The sequence below is a fragment of the Triticum aestivum genome, chromosome 5B (assembly GCF_018294505.1).
Source record: "Triticum aestivum cultivar Chinese Spring chromosome 5B, IWGSC CS RefSeq v2.1, whole genome shotgun sequence".
Taxonomy (NCBI): Eukaryota; Viridiplantae; Streptophyta; class Magnoliopsida; order Poales; family Poaceae; genus Triticum; species Triticum aestivum.
In genome coordinates, this window is record NC_057807.1 from 135,409,817 (window position 1) to 135,423,316 (window position 13,500).

The 13,500-nt window shown below is 48.5% G+C and overlaps 1 protein-coding gene across 1 annotated transcript; it reads right to left on the bottom strand.

Annotated features, from left to right (window-relative positions):
- Window positions 1-7,832: 7,832 nt before the first annotated feature.
- LOC123110818 (E3 ubiquitin-protein ligase MIEL1) lies at window positions 7,833-12,152 on the bottom strand. The gene is made up of 12 exons (XM_044531434.1): window positions 11,850-12,152; window positions 11,557-11,644; window positions 10,476-10,520; window positions 10,351-10,383; window positions 10,179-10,256; window positions 10,058-10,101; window positions 9,942-9,982; window positions 9,407-9,489; window positions 9,243-9,334; window positions 9,054-9,123; window positions 8,852-8,890; window positions 7,833-8,410 (listed from the first exon to the last, which is right to left on the bottom strand). Exons 1-12 carry the CDS (start codon window positions 11,942-11,944, stop codon window positions 8,252-8,254), a joined length of 867 nt encoding a protein of 288 aa, XP_044387369.1. The 5' UTR covers window positions 11,945-12,152; the 3' UTR covers window positions 7,833-8,251.
- Between the last annotated feature and the right edge of the window lie 1,348 nt (window positions 12,153-13,500).

Consider the following 13,500-nt stretch of genomic DNA (forward strand, 5'->3'; position numbering starts at 1 on the left):
ACAAAAGGGCAGTGCTTCTTTCTATGCACTAGCTAGCAGGGTGTCCTTCATGCATGCATGGGTTGGAATATCCAGTGCAAGTAAGATCCGGAAGTGTTTGGAACAGACCAGTGTGGTCTAGCAGCCATCTTTAACATTGCACAAAGAGCAATTTGGATTTTTCTATAGAAAAAATAAATGAAAGCTCCTAGCTAGCAGGCCTGGTATTGGCGCCATTGGTTTGTTCAAAAGCATATTTTGGTTGGTATCCAAGAGGAGATGAGATTAGATAATGCACGCGTGGAGCCGTGTTGGTTCTGATCAACATGGACCCAAACACGCGAATGGAATAATCCGATCGATTTTCTAAGTGTTGACCTAGCTAGAGGGAATCTCTCGTATATATGCCTATGGAGAGGTCCTGCTTTTGAAATCCATCTATCTATTGGCAACTAATCTTCAGGAGAACTAATTAAGACCTGGAAGGGGTGGTCAATCTTAATTCATGGTAATGGGTGATAGAATGCACAGGCCACAGATTACGATCCACCCATGCATCGAGTAGAAATCCGGAAAGTAAGAAGGTCGGAATATGAATCTCATCATCGATAGTGTACTCATGCATACTATCTCAAAGCGCCCAAGCCAATGGGATGAAATTTCAGTACGAAATTCCAAGGCAGATTTCCCCCCCTTTTTTTTCAAGATTTCTCTCCTCGTTTGAGTTTTCAAAAAGGAAAGCAGAAAAGAAATTCATGTGTTTACAAACAGATGAACAACTTGGTCTTTGTCAGTTTTTACTTAACAAAGAGCGCTAAGAAAAGGTTTTTACTTAACAAACTAGGTCACTCTATTCTACTTAATTGCCTATTTTTTCAGGGACTCGTTTCTACTTAATTGAAAGACAGTGCTCCTGTCAGTTTCACCAAAGTATAGATGAACAGAAGCTTGCAATGGTGAAAACGTGTCGATGATGTGCGACAACAAGAACCGTATCAACAATGACGCGGAATGCCAATATGGTACGGCCAATACTTTGCTTGTAAGGAAACCTCAGGCTCACCTTGTTTCTGGTTAACCGGCGATGAGTCGCCACAGGTTCAGAGAATAGCATCGTCGACAGAGCTCTCAATCTCTCATCACTCACACTGCCTTATCTGTAAGCACAGAATATGTCCAACTTGCCTGCTTTTTCTCTCTCAAGATTTAGCTGCTTGGGCTTTGAGAAACGCCCATGTTAGACTGTATTTACATGTGTATATTGTAACGTTGTATACCACCTCATTATATATATATGTGATAGGCCACCCCTAGAGGGTTGTGCCGGTTCCCCCCAAAGCCTATTGTCTTACATGGTATCACGCTAGGTTACGTCCGCTTCCGCCTACGTCCGCCGCTGCGTCCGGCTCCACCGCCACCGGTTTTCTGCCGGCCTCCCTCGCGGCACTTCTCTCGAGGCCGCTGGATGCCGCCTCCCTTCAGGTGCCGATCGGGACACGGAGCGTCGGCTCCCTCTTCGCGCTCCCGGCGGCTGCTACTTCGCCCGGGCAGGCGCTTGTGGCCCACACCACCGCCGCCCCGTCAACCGCGGCTGTCGCACCCTCGGCCACTGCGCCGCTGGTGGCGGAGGACGTCGCGCTGGCAGGCTTCGCGGCGTCAACCGCGGCCATCGCGCCCTCTGTCACCGCGCCGGCTGCCCCTCCGACTGTCTCCACGGTGTTCTCACCTCAGCCAGTCTCCTCGATGGGATCGCAGCCGCCGCCGCCGTTTCACTTCGGCCATCTCATCACCATCAAGTTGTCGTCGGACAATTACATCTTCTGGCGCGCGCAGGTTCTTCCGCTTCTTGGGAGTCACTACATGCTTGGCTATGTCGACGGCTCTCTCCCTTGCCCTCCTGCGCTGGTTGACAGCGTGCATGGTCCGGTCTATAATCCGGCTCACCGTGTCTGGACAGGGCAGGATCAGGCGAACCTCCCCTCCATCCAGGGGTCGCTCTCTTCGGCCGTTGTTGGGCTTGTTGTCTTCGCCAAGACGTCCCACGAGGCATGGACTATTCTTGAGCGCTCGTTTGCGGCACAGTCGCAGGCTCGTGTATCTGGGCTCCGTCGCCAACTTGGGGAGTGTCAGAAGCTTGACTCCACCACCACTGAGTTCTACAACAAAGTCAAGAGTCTCGCCGACACGCTGGCCTCCATTGGACAGCCCCTCACCGACTCCGAGTTCAACTCGTTTATTGTCAATGGTCTTGATGAGGAGTATGACGCCCTAGTCGAGATCATCAATGAGAGGGGCAACTCCACGCCCATGCCAGCACACGAGGTCTTTTCACGCCTCCTGCTTACTGAGCAACGAGTCGAGACGTGCCGATCCAGGGGCAACAGCGCCCTCTCGGCAAACGCCGCCACCAAGGGTGGTCGCTCCTCTGCTTCATCCAGGGTTCCTTCGGGGCAGTCACCACCACCCGCCTCGGCCCCTCCTCCTACTGCGACGCTACCAGGGGCTGGCGGTCCACGTGTGTGCCAGCTTTGTGGTCGTGATGGGCACTGGGCCTCGAAGTGTCACAAGCGCTTCCAGCGGGGTTTTCTTGGTCTTGGCAATGACGGGAAGGATACACGCAACTTTGCTCGTCAGGTCGTCATGGCTGATCGTCCGCCGCCGCAGAAGCCACAGGGACACACTCAGTCCTACTCCATTGATCCCCACTGGTACATGGACTCTGGGGCGACAGAGCACCTGACCAGTGAGATGGGGAAGCTTCACACTCGTGAACCCTACCATGGCTCCGACAAGATCCACACCGCCAATGGAGCAGGTATGCACATCTCTCATATTGGTCAAGCATCACTTCTCACTAGACATGCCAATAGGAGTCTTCAACTTCGCAATGTTCTTCGAGTTCCATCTGTGACACGTAATCTTCTTTCAGTTCCTAAACTCACTCGTGATAATAATGTGCTTTGTGAATTTCATCCTTTTGATCTTTTTATTAAGGATCGGGGCACGAGGGACATTCTTCTTAGTGGGCGGCTCTGCCAAGGTCTCTATCGTCTGGAGCATCCTGGCGTCGCTCGCGTCTTCAGTGGAGTTCGGGTATCTCCGTCACAGTGTCATGCTCATCTTGATCACCCGGCCACACCTATTGTCCGGCATGTTTTGCGTCGTCATGAGCTTACTAGTGTGTCTAGTAATAAAGATGTAGCAGTGTGTGATGCTTGTCAGCAGGGGAAGAGTCATCAACTTCCTTTTTGGAGTCCAGTCGTGAGGTGAAACATCCTTTAGAACTTGTGTTTTCAGATGTATGGGGTCCTGCTCAGACTTCTGTTAGTGGTCATAATTATTATATCAGTTTTGTTGATGCTTACAGCCGCTTTACCTGGCTTTATCTTATCAAACGTAAATCTGATGTGTTTGACATTTTTGTTCAGTTCCAAAAACATGTTGAACGCCTTCTCAAGCACAAAATTGTTCATGTTCAGTCGGACTGGGGTGGCGAGTATCGCAACCTCAACTCCTTCTTTCAGTCGCTTGGGATCACTCACCGTTTAGCATGTCCACATACACATCAGCAGAATGGTTCAGTAGAACGTAAGCATCGTCACATTGTTGAAGCCGGTCTGACTCTTTTGGCCCATGCATCTGTTCTGTTTCGTTTTTGGAGTGATGCTTTCACCACTGCATGTTTTCTCATCAATCGTACTCCCACTCGTGTTTTGAATATGAAGACTCCCATTGAAGTTCTCCTTAATGAACAACCGGATTACACCTTTCTCAAGGTGTTTGGGTGTGCTTGCTGGCCCCATCTCCGTCCATATAACAAGCGTAAGCTCGAGTTTCGTTCCAAGAAGTGTGTTTTTTTGGTTATAGCTCTCTTCATAAAGGATACAAATGTCTTCATGTTCCCACTAATCGTGTCTACATCTCTCGGGATGTTGTGTTTGATGAGCATGTTTTTCCCTTTGCCAAACTCCCTGTGTCCACTACCGAGCCACCTGTCATGCATTCATCCTCTGTTGCTTCTGACCAATTTGATGATGTTGCATATTCTCCTCTATTGTTGCCTAACCATGGTGCAGGCACTGGTCGTGGGGCTCGTTTGGAGATTCTGGAAGCGCCGTCTTCCTCTTCGTCGCCATCGCCTTCATCCTCGGCACCTTCTGTTGTGCATGAGGAGCACATGGCGCCCCTGCATGGCCTCGGTTTCCGTGCTCATGCACGGCCGATCGACGTCCTGGCCCGGTCGCCTCTGGCTTCTGGGCTGCCTTCGCCATCGTCGCGCCCTGCAACCCCGCCGACTGGGCCGGCCTCCTCGGTCCCCGTCTCGCCCAGGGCGTCGGGGCAGTCATCACCAGGCCTGGCCTCGCCCGCCCCTGCCTCGCCCAGGGTGTCTGGGCCCTTCTCACCAGGGCCGGCCTCGCCTGCTCTCGCCTCGCCAAGGCCGTCTGGGCCGGTGTCACCGGAGCTGGCCTCGCCCACCCTCGGTTCGCCCATGGCCTCTGAGCCCCTGTCGTCGGGCCAGTCTTCGCCATGCAGCCCGGAGTCGTCTGTCCCGAGCTCGCCTGAGGTGATTCCTGCATCTCCGGCGACCGTCACGTCTCCGTCACCTTCTCCTCCGCCGGCTCCTACTGCTGCTCTACGTCCACATACGCGTAGTCGGAGTGGCATTTTTCAGCCTAAGCAACGTCATGATGGCACAGTTGCTTGGTTAGCGGCGTGCATGTCTGCTGCTCTCGCAGATCCATCCTCTGAGCCACGCACGTATCAAGCTGCTATGCGCATTCCTCATTGGAGAGAGGCCATGGAGCAGGAGTATCAAGCGCTTCTTCGCAATCACACATGGACTCTTGTTCCTCCACAATCACGGGTAAATGTCATTGATTTCAAATGGGTTTTCAAAGTGAAGAGGCATTCTGATGGGTCCATTGAGCGCTATAAGGCTCGTCTGGTTGCTCGTGGTTTTCGACAGCGTTTTGGACTTGACTATGAAGACACCTTCAGTCCAGTGGTCAAGCCCACTACCATCAGACTTCTTCTCTCTCTGGCTGTTACTCGAGGTTGGTTTCTTCGTCAGCTTGATGTTCAAAATGCTTTTCTTCATGGTGTCTTGGCGGAGGAGGTTTACATGCGCCAGCCTCCGGGTTTCTCTGATCCGGATCGCCCTGATCATCTCTGTCGTCTGTCCAAGGCAATTTATGGTCTGAAGCAGGCTCCTCGTGCTTGGCATGCTCGTCTTGCAATGGCTCTTCGTGCTCATGGTTTTGCATCATCAACTGCTGACTCCTCATTGTTTCTTCTTCAAAGGCCTGAGGTTACTATGTACTTGTTGGTCTATGTAGATGATATCATTTTGGTCAGCTCCTCTCAGTCGGCTGCTACTGCGCTTGTTCGCTCACTTGGTGCTGATTTTGCGGTCAAGGACCTTGGGAAGCTTCATTACTTTCTTGGTGTGGAGGTTACTTCTCGTGCTGCTGGTCTTGTTATGACGCAGAAGAAGTACTCTCTGGATTTGTTGCAGCGAGCTGGGATGCTTAAGTGCAAACCGACGACTACACCCATGTCTACCACTGATAAGCTCAATGCTGTTGATGGTGTGCTTCTTTCTTCTTCTGATGCGACCGAGTACCGGAGTATTGTTGGTGGGCTCCAGTACTTGACGATCACGCGACCAGACATTTCCTATGCTGTTAACCGAGTCTGCCAGTATCTGCAGTCACCCTGTGACACTCATTGGTCTGCTGTTAAGCGGATTTTGCGCTATATTCGTTTTACGGTGGCTCATGGTTTGCATATTCGACCGTCTGACTCTGGTTGTCTTTCAGCATATTCTGATGCAGACTGGGCTGGCAATCCGGATGACAGGCGATCCACGGGGGGTTATGCTGTCTTCTTTGGCTCTAACCTGATTGCCTGGAGTGCTCGGAAACAGGCTACTGTCTCGCGTAGCAGTACTGAGGCTGAGTATAAGGCTGTGGCCAATGCCACATTAGAGATTATCTGGGTACAGTCCTTGCTTCAGGAGTTAAGTATACCCCAATCACAGCCTCATGTTCTTTGGTGTGATAACATCGGTGCTACATACCTTTCTGCAAATCCGGTATTCCATGCCCGAACGAAACACATTGAAGTTGACTATCACTTTGTGCGTGAACGTGTCTCTCAGAAGCAACTACAGATCAAGTTTATTTCTTCCAAGGATCAACTTGCTGACATCTTCACCAATCCATTGCCTTTGCCACAGTTTGAGACTTGCAGGCGCAATCTTACCCTTCTAGATTCATTAGAAAGTGGCTAAGATTGAGGGAGGGTGTTAGACTGTATTTACATGTGTATATTGTAACGTTGTATACCATCTCATTATATATATATATGTGATAGGCCACCCCTAGAGGGTTGTGCCGGTTCCCCCCAAAGCCTATTGTCTTACAGCCCATCATCATCATCTCTTGGCCGTATCAGATATGAGGCGCCGCGATACCGACGACGGTGCCATCCTTGCTTTTTCTTTGACATCCTCACCGAATCGATCCTACAAAGCTCTGCCAAAGCAAGGAAAGTACGGGGAGGGAGAGAGAGATGCTGCATGTGGCGCCACACAGTTGCTACATGTATGGTGGATTGGTGGTACAAGCATCTACAGAAAGTCAGATATATATTACCAGGATGTTATTTTCAAAAAAAAAATCTGCAGTTTTAACGCATGACGCAAACATCCCGGCACTTACGAATGGAATATATGTCTTGATAGAGATATCCTTTATCCTCTAGATTTGCCTTGATGCTTTTCACCTGGAAAGAAAAGGCTAGTGTTATGTAGTGGCAATCTCCATAGCTAGCTACTCAAGGATCTTATGGTTCTTCATCAATTCTTGGCTCCTCACCCTCTCAAGGGCTAGCCATGGCTCCTGAAAGAAGAATGTTTAGTGCAGCTCTTCAGATCAAGTTAGCACGCACCCGACATTGCCGAAAAAGGATAAATTCTCAAGTATACATGTGTAGCCCACTGACAGAAAGAGTACCGCCACATTCTATGTACGACTGAGTATGCCAGAGATGTAGCAAATACTTTTGAAATGCTACTGGAGAGGTGTGGAAGCGCCTAGTAGTGCATTTGAACAGTACTGTAAAACCACGTCAGTTATTTCCGGGCAGTTCAAATTTGAAGTAAAACCACTTCAGTTATTTTCAAACGGAGGCAGTACTTGATTCTAATTCTTTGGCAAATTGACATGTGGATCACGAAAACCTAACCTAGCTACTGTACATTGCTGATGCACATATGCCAGCCTTGAGGTGCCGACACCTAAGAGGATCTTATTCCTTGGCTCTTTATTATTTGATAAGCCTAGCTAGCTTGGTGATTACCTGAAACCCTAACAACAACCAATATCATCCATGTGTAGCAAGTGTGCAGTCCCATCAGATCCTAATATATCACATTCTATCCTCTATCCTTGAACGACATCCTACCCAGTTTTTAAGGATTTAGATTCCAGTTTTGGACATGGACAGAAACTAATGCCTACTGGTAATAGCTGTGTCTATCATCACTCAAATGAATCGTCACCCTTTCATCTTCACATTCACCTTGAGAGAACCCTATTTTGCATAATTTTCTCCTTAAAATTCCAACCTAAGGAGAGCAATACATGGCTTTTGTTGTCGCGGAGAACCAAAAACGACAAGCATGGCACTGGGAATACAGGATGCATACCAGTTGCAGGTAAGATACGGTTTAGCCAACTGACGATGGTTTGTACTCCCTCCGTCCGAAAATACTTGTCATCAAAATGGACAAAAAGGTTTGTACTAGAAGAGTGATGAAAACCAAACCTCAACACAGCACGCTCAAAAGATTTGGTGTAAAAATCTAATAAACTTCTCTCAAATTGTGAGGATGATACAATGAGGGACCTGACAACAGCAGCGTACACACAATTCCCATGGATTACAGTAGCTCAGAATTCAACTCCTGGGGAATATAGCATATGCTGGGCTTCATCCATGGTGATACAGAGTAATGGTGCTGTATTACAGATTTAAGACAGACTTACAGGTAAGCAACGCTGTTCGCAGCAATACACTAATAGCTGACAATTCAAGAGATGAATTGAATCTTGGCAGAATGGTAAAGCGGCGAAGGCCCAGGGATGGGGCTGACACTACACGGGCAATGCCGCGAAACAATGCTTCTTCTTCTATGTGTATGGTTCTGGCATTGGCTGCACAGACCAGGTGATACACCAGTATGATGTATTCTCTACAGGAGGTTGTCTTAAGATGAGTCTGTTGTCGACGGAGAACTGCTTCCTGATAAATCTGCAGGCCGCGACGTCGATCGAGTGTTGTATGAGTTGCAATGGCTGCACTTATGGCCAATCACGTGGAAGTCCACTTCTGACACTTTGTTGCAGTCATTGCAAAGAACCCAAACCTGGAAAATTTAGCACAAGGGCAAACCACTGTTAGCCTGACTCAACTACTATCCACACAAAAATACTCCCTCTGTTCCAAAATATAAGATGTTCTAGCATTTTTCTGATTCACATGTATCTAGACCCATTTTAATGTGTATGTTCACCCATTTCAATCCGTATAGTAGTCTACATTGAAACTATCTAAAACATCTTATATTTAGGAACGGAGGGAGTATATCACTAATGTGTGACAGTTGGCATGACAATGGTCGTCTCATATCTTCAAAGGTTCAGATAGATCAAAAACACAATATAATGGAACTTCCACCATTGGATGCACATTTTCTGTGAGAAAGCTAATTTGTCAATAAAATAAATGGCAGAAAAACTAGCACAAACCAGTTTGGCAATGTAAGCTATGTCTGGTTGGACTAAATAGTTCAATCACAAGAGAATACCTTGTAACGATATACAGGAGGCATAATTGTTGCTTCAATCTACAAAAGGAAAAGCAACTCATTATTGAAGCAAGCTCCAAACTATATCTAAATATTAAAAGCTGTCCAGAGCATCAATGCATCACAAAGTCAGAATACAATGAATATTTGTTGAGTGACTGTTGTAATGCACATGTCTAAAATTAGAAAATAAATGTTATACCTCTTGATCCAACATGCCCCAGTGAAGTGTCATGTCAAGAGCTGTCTTGGAGCATATTGGACAAGTGTATCTGCAGCATCATAAGCCAATAAATAGTTACAACAGAAGCGACAACATCGGAGAGGTTAAAAAAAAGGGAATAACTGGGTACACATATATCTCCATGTTAACACAAGTGAAAGGATTTACTTATTATGGTCCACCATCTCAGCGAAACAGTCCATGTGCATCGTGTGTCCACAGTTTAGAACTCTTGTTCCTTTTAATGAATCAAACAGATACTGCACAGAAAATTTCACTATTAACATCTCAATAGTTCCAATAAGTGAAACAGTACAAGCTCCTGATGTTACCTCATAACAGATTGGGCAGTTCTGTCTCATTGAATCCTCCACACACTGATGGTTATCACGCAACGCAACAGCATAACATGACCCTATTTATTGCAGAACAAATAGTAACGAAATTGAACATATTGATATTAGTATTACTAGACAAGAATTCATCCTGCACATCATATGTACCGTCGGCAGATTTAAAATACAAGTAAACAAAGATAACTTTTTAATTTACACAGGGATCTTTCTTTATTGGTAAATTTTCTATAACCTAGACATTACATGACTAGGACTAGATAGTGGACAAATTGTACACAAATAGGCTCATGAGATTATCGTCAACTGTTTCCCACGATTATTAAGGCATGATCCATTGCAGTTACAAAAAGAACACAAGTTGATTTCCAGTTCCAGCAGGAGAACGGAAAGTTTCAGGAAAAAGTATTTATGCTACTGCATCATGTAGATTACTCAAAGGCACAAATCAATCATGGCATTGTCATGAGCCTGGAACAACAGTTAACACAAAGCCAGCATGATTATAGCATACCACACTTTGCACAGTGGAAGTAGTTTTCCTTGCCGCCAACCCTGGTTGATTTGAATAGAAACAGGGTTAAGACTTTGCTTGATAAGATACAAATGAAGATAGCGTTTAGAGCTCACCTGCATATGCCGCAATCATGGCAATGGTACTGCCCTTTCTCTGTCTGTAGCAAAAGACAATGCATCAGCTGATACGAACCACACTAAGTACATAACCACAGAAAACAAAATTGAGACATACGTCATCATCATAAAACTTGCATACATCACAGAAGTATTCTCCCATATTGACTCCACATCTTACACACACTTGTGACACCTGAACAACACAAGAGTTTTAGTTTGAGCATAATGACATCCTGCGAGACATGATTACAAAGTAAAAAAAGTTTGTACTAGTATTTAAGTCGTACCGGTTGTTCAGTATCACAGAGTACACACACTACCTGTAGCAAAAAGGACAACCGGTCATTCAGAATTTATGAACCTACTGAGGTCTACTGATTGTACAGAAAAAGAAAGGGCTTGCGAGGCGTACTTTTTCAACATCCTGGCGACATATATTATGCCGATCACCCAAAGCCTACAGTGAAGACAATGCCATTAAAACTAGTTAAATTCAATAAATGCAGTTTGTTGCTCGTTAGCTGCTCTATGCAAACTGTCAACATCTAGCAGTTGCCATTTTTCAAAGGGAAAGAGAACTCTCCCAGGGTGCCTTGGTGGGCACACATGGTTGTGAACCCACCCACCCACCCAGGTTCGAGGACTCGCCCCACTTTAAGTTAGACGTCTTCCCCCTTGGTCTAATTCTTTTTTTTTTCAAGAGAAGATGTTTAAACTCCAACAAGAGCGCCACGGAAAAGACCAAGCAAAGGAGCGAAATCGCGCCAAGAAACGCGTCAGACGCCACGGAAAGATGGGGCAATTACACGGAACAAATATGATACCCCTAGGAAGAGCAAATCGCCCCACTTTAAGAATAAGTCAGGGAGGCGTCTTCCCCCTTGGTTTAATTCTTCTATTTATTTTTTTCCAATGGAAATGTTTAGACTCCAATAAGAGCAACTGTTCTCAATGAGTCTGACAAGTTCCCATTTTGCTAATTTACGGTTTTGATCTATTAAGAAGATTAACTTATGTTTATACATTTATTTCGCCAGCACCCTGAAGATTATATTTTACCAGTCATTGCAATGTCACACGACGACTTATCGTGCATAATTTCAACCAAACAAGTCCAAAGGGATTAAATGGACGAAATTAAGATCAAAAGTTCAAAACTAATCAGAATTTACAGTCATGGCGATTCGATATGGACGAACCAACTCAACTTGTGAGGTTGCCATGTTAGACTTGTTTGGAGTACGGACGATGGGGCCTTTCTGGCGGATTCAGTTTCCTCTCAAGCACGAACTAACCCTATATCTTGTATCGCTTGTTACAAACAAAACAAGGTTGATAGTGCAGTAATCAATAATTGTTTAGCATCCCAGTGAAACTGTATGTGGAGCAAGTGGTGCCAATTACTGCAGGACCATGGTGAGTTGGTTTCCACATGGACGAGCACGATAATTATGCGGCCCTGGCGAGCAAAACAATAACCACTAGCAGCGTACCGTGGCGTCGTTGTGGCAATGGCGGCAGGGGAACACCTCCTTGCAGCACGGCGCTACGATCTTGCATCTCCGCCGGTAATGCTCGCACCTGCGCAGACCAGAGATGGATCACGATGTTCCGCGAGACGAAGCAATGGACCAATCGGACCAAGCAAAGGAGCGAAATCGCGCGGCAGACGCCACGGAAAGATGGGGCAATCGCGCGGAATCGAGCAAATTCGATCCCCGGGAAGGACGAATCGCATCAAAAGGGGGGAGGGGAGGGGAGGGGAGGGGAGAGGACGCTGCCTAACCCGTGCTCCATCTTGCCCACGTCGCGGCGGCCCACATCTCCGTCGCCCGTGGCCTCGTGGGCGAGGTCGTCGTCCGCGAAGTGCGTCCCTCCCATCCCCGGCGGCGGCGGCGGCGGCGTCGGCGGCGAGAGGATGGTGGTGGGGAAGGGGAAGGGGAAGAGGAGGCAGGAGTCGGTGGCAGAGTGGTAGAAAAGAGTAAAGGAAGGGGCCTATGGGTCAAAATGGCGCGCGATAGGAAGAAGGAAGGAAGGTGGAGGCCGGCGCTACGCTAGGCCCCAATCCTTTTTCTTCCCTCTTGTTTTATTGGTCCGGAGCCGGAAGAGGAAGGCCGTCGCCAAGCCGGGAGTTGGACCCACTGCCTTAATTGCTAACTGCCCCCCCCCCCCCCCCCCCCCCGCATCACCATCCCATAAATTGTGGGAGATGGATTTCATGATTTTCTATGAAATGGATAGAATCATCTAACTAGGAATATATTCACAAACTTTAGAATGACAGAAGTTCAAATTAAAACTCCATGAACAGAAAGCACATTTAAACTCGGTAAACTTGCAACCGAAGGCTTGCCGTAGGGATGGGGATGCTGACCTCACACACCTTTTAAAATAGACGATTTTTAATGCATATCTTTTAACACAGTACAATCACATATGCTCTCATACACGCACATATACTTACCCCGCACGCATGCACACCCTATTTCTATGAGTACTTTTGAGACACTGAGCTGACACAACATCGTAAAATTGACAAAATCATCACAGGAGCCTCTTAGTCGATGGGTACATCTCAAGTATGGAAGCTAAACACCGGTCTGTTGGTTCCACCAAAAAAAAACCTAACCATCTAAACTATGCTCAGCTCAACCCTTAGGGCATCTCCAGCCGCGCCCCAGGAAGGCCTTCCCAGGCGTTTGTTTCGCGCCGGCGCCGAAAAAACGGCCCAGTCGCGCCCCCAGGAGCCTGATTTTCGCCGGCTTGGACCGAAAACAGCGCCGGCGGACCCAACCCGAACCCGGCGCGCTGGGGGGCGCCCGGGGACGCCGGGCGAACTGTTTTGGCGTGAAAAAGCCGCGGGCCCGCCGCGTCAGCGACACGGCTCTCTTCTCGGCCCTCCGTCGTCCTCATCGCCTCGTTTCCCGCGGCGAATCAATGCCAAAGTTGCCGCGCGCTGCCGCGCCGGTCAGCCTGCGTCATTGATGCCTCACGGGCGGCGCAGTGAAGACCGGACGACGCGTGTCCCTCGCCCTCCCTCGCCCGCCACGCGTACACACGGTGGCACGCGCACGGGCGGCGCCTCGGCCTATATATGACGCGCCCCGGCGCACTCGGCGACTCACACTCTCCCACCGTCGTCGTTCCTCCCTCTCCTCTCCTCTCTTTCGTCGTCTCCAGTTCACACCCATGGCCAAGCGCTTCCCAGGCGACGGCGCGGCGGCGAACGGCTTCGGCCGCCGCCATCTTCATGAAGACGAGGCTCGCCTCCTTTACGAGGCCGAGTACCCGGTCCCGCCGGACATGCGGGTGCCCGGGGCGTGGAGGATCAGCGCGGGCGGCATGCCGGTGCCCCCGGTACCCACCGGCGCGGCGCGGCGTGCGGAGATAGCACGCATCCGCGGGAACCTGCCGCGTGCGGCGAGGGAGGGGCCACG

What these genes read in the sequence shown, in the direction of transcription:
- LOC123110818 (XM_044531434.1), bottom strand. Translation starts at nt 11,944, where the DNA reads ATGGGAGGGACGCACTTCGCGGACGACGACCTCGCCCACGAGGCCACG. An exon ending in ATTGCCACAACGACGCCACG is followed by an intron (nt 10,521 to 11,556) that starts GTACGCTGCTAG and finishes TCTTCACTGTAG; the next exon opens with GCTTTGGGTGATCGGCATAA. An exon ending in GCAAGTTTTATGATGATGAC is followed by an intron (nt 10,102 to 10,178) that starts GTATGTCTCAAT and finishes CTTTTGCTACAG; the next exon opens with ACAGAGAAAGGGCAGTACCA.